The following is a 2,932-nucleotide window of genomic DNA, read 5'->3' on the forward strand; positions in this document are numbered from 1 at the left end:
AACTAATTTCAAATAATTTAAAATGTTAGTTGAAACAATTAAGTTTCAAAATTTTATGTAAAACTCAAGTAAAATTTATTAAAATATTCTTGTTGAAATTTAATGAATTAACTACACTAATTAAATATCTTTGAATTCAAACAAAACGTAATTTTGAAATAAATAACATTTATCATAATGATCAAAATTTTATGATCTTTTATATTTATAATAGTGAAAGGAGTGCGTACATGCTTCACCGTCTAGAGTTAATAATAGCAAAATCTAAAACGAATATCTGGACGGCAAAGTGCACATTTTACACACTACACTAACTTTTTAATTTCTTAACAATTCGAATTTTGCAAGATTGGTCTTCAATTTCAACTTTCAACTTTCAAAGTTCATCTCCCAACCAATATATTCATAAACACAACTTCCAAAACAATCACTCCTTAATCTCCCCTAATCCAATACAAATCAATACCAAACACCTACAAATTAAAACACTCTCCCTTATCCCTTCCTTTCATCTAAAGTCTGTTCCTAACTTCCCAACCAAAAATGGCATCTTCATCACTTACCTCCATATCTTCCCCTTTCCTTCAAACTGAATTTTCATTAAAAAGAACTACAAAACCCCACACTCGCTGCTCTATATCCAAATGCCCTTTCACTCCACTTTCAGTTGCTCCATTAAAAGCATCTGGATCCAACACTGACAATACTCCTATAACATCTTCCGTCTCAGTGTCCGACACAAATACAACTGAAATATCAACTTCGATATCTGACACCAACACTGACACTGAGACTACACCATCCTCAGGTCCACAAGAACCATTACCCCAATTGGAAACACCAAAAAACCTCCCACTCCGTAGAATTCCCGGAGATTATGGCCTCCCTTTTGTAGGACCTATCAAAGACCGTCTAGACTATTTCTACAACGAAGGTCGCGACAAATTCTTCCGAACCCGGATCAACAAATACAAATCAACCGTTTTTCGCGCCAATATGCCACCTGGCCCTTTCATTTCATCTAACCCAAACGTCATCGTTTTACTCGACGCTAAATCCTTCCCCATTCTCTTCGACGTTTCCAAAGTAGAAAAACGAGACCTCTTCACCGGAACTTTCATGCCTTCCACAGAACTCACGGGCGGTTACCGAATCCTCTCTTACCTCGACCCCTCCGAACCAAAACACGAACAACTCAAACGCTTTCTCTTTTTCCTCCTCAAATCTCGAAGCAGCCATTTCATCCCCGAGTTTCGTTCATCTTACTCAAAACTCTTCGACACCTTAGAGAAAGATCTTGAAAACACCGCAAAAGCGGTTTTCGCTGATGCTAACGATCAAGAAGCTTTTAACTACCTTTCAAAAGCCTTCTACGGAGTTAACCCTTCCGAAACAAGTCTTAAAACCGAAGGTCCAAGCATAGTAACGAAATGGACTCTGCTTCAACTCGGTCCAATTCTCACATTAGGTCTTCCAAAGTGCATTGAAGAACCACTTCTTCACACGGTTCGTCTTCCACCGGCTTTGGTGAAGAAGGATTACCAGAGACTCTATGATTTTTTCTACGAAGCTTCTTCCGGACCGATCTTAGATGAAGCGGTTCGGCTCGGAGTTTCTAAAGAAGAAGCGGTTCACAATCTTATATTTGCAACTTGTTTTAACACTTTTGGTGGAATGAAGATTTTGTTTCCGAATATGTTGAAGTGGATCGGACGAGCGGGGGTTAATCTTCACGCGAAGTTAGCGAAAGAGATTAGATCAGTTGTTAAATCGAATGGCGGGAAAGTGACTATGGCTGCATTGGAGCAAATGCCGTTGATGAAGTCAGTGGTTTATGAATCATTTAGAATTGAGCCGCCGGTGCCGTTGCAATACGGGAAAGCGAAACATGATTTTGTGATAGAGAATCACGAGAACGCGTTTCAAGTGAAGGAAGGTGAAATGTTGTTTGGTTTTCAGCCGTTTGCGACTAATGATCCTAAGATATTTGATAGGGCTGATGAGTTTGTTGCGGATAGGTTTATTGGTGAGGAGGGAGAGAAGTTGTTGAAGTATGTGCTTTGGTCGAATGGTCCAGAATCGGAACAACCGACGGTTGGGAATAAGCAGTGTGCTGGGAAGGATTTTGTTGTGTTGTTTTCTAGGCTTTTGGTGGTGGAGTTGTTTCTGAGATATGATACTTTTGGTATTCAAGTTGAGAAGGCGCCGATAGGATCTGCTATTACCTTTACTTCTCTTAAGAGAGCAACCTATTAGTTTAGTTTTGTTGGGGTTATATATGTTTTCATGCATGATGGATGTTGTTTTGTCTTTTTGGTTTTGAATGGAATCTATGAAGATGAACTGGTCATGTATAGTTCACTTTTACTCCTTATAAGTATTAATGTATTTTTTCGAAAAGGAATTATTACTGCGGCTTAAGTACACTTTAAAAATATATACATAAATACATATATACATATAAATATATATATGTACATATATATATATATATATATATACATAAATCATATATATATATATATATATATTATATATATAATATATATATGTACATATATATATATATATATATATATTATATATATATATATATATATATACATAGTTCCCCCAATGATTTATTATGAACGTATGATTGCAAGTCCCCCAATGATTTTAACGAAATGGTAAACATAGGGACAAGGCTAGAAGAAGGACTCCGTGAAGGACATTTGACTAAAGATGAGGCATCAACCAACAAGAAATACGGTGGTAGTTTTCTAAGAGGAAGGATGGAGAGACAGTATTAGTGGGGAGGCAGAGGAGGCCTCATGTCAGAAAAAGTTCTCAACCCCGTCAACATCAACACCAAGTTTCTTCAGTAATTCCGGTTTTTTCTAACAATCCCAACAATTAATCAGTTCCAATTTAGCAATAATATCATTAACAA

The 2,932-nt window shown here is 36.9% G+C and overlaps 1 protein-coding gene across 1 annotated transcript; it reads left to right on the forward strand.

Annotated features, from left to right (window-relative positions):
• The first annotated feature begins 457 nt into the window (after positions 1–457).
• Positions 458–2,411, forward strand: LOC127115067 (allene oxide synthase 1, chloroplastic-like). Its single transcript, XM_051046731.1, has one exon. It carries the CDS (start codon positions 544–546, stop codon positions 2,254–2,256), a length of 1,713 nt encoding a protein of 570 aa, XP_050902688.1. The 5' UTR covers positions 458–543; the 3' UTR covers positions 2,257–2,411.
• The last annotated feature ends 521 nt before the right edge of the window (positions 2,412–2,932 follow it).

This window comes from Lathyrus oleraceus, unplaced genomic scaffold (genome assembly GCF_024323335.1).
Source record: "Lathyrus oleraceus cultivar Zhongwan6 unplaced genomic scaffold, CAAS_Psat_ZW6_1.0 chrUn0961, whole genome shotgun sequence".
NCBI lineage: Eukaryota > Viridiplantae > Streptophyta > Magnoliopsida > Fabales > Fabaceae > Lathyrus > Lathyrus oleraceus.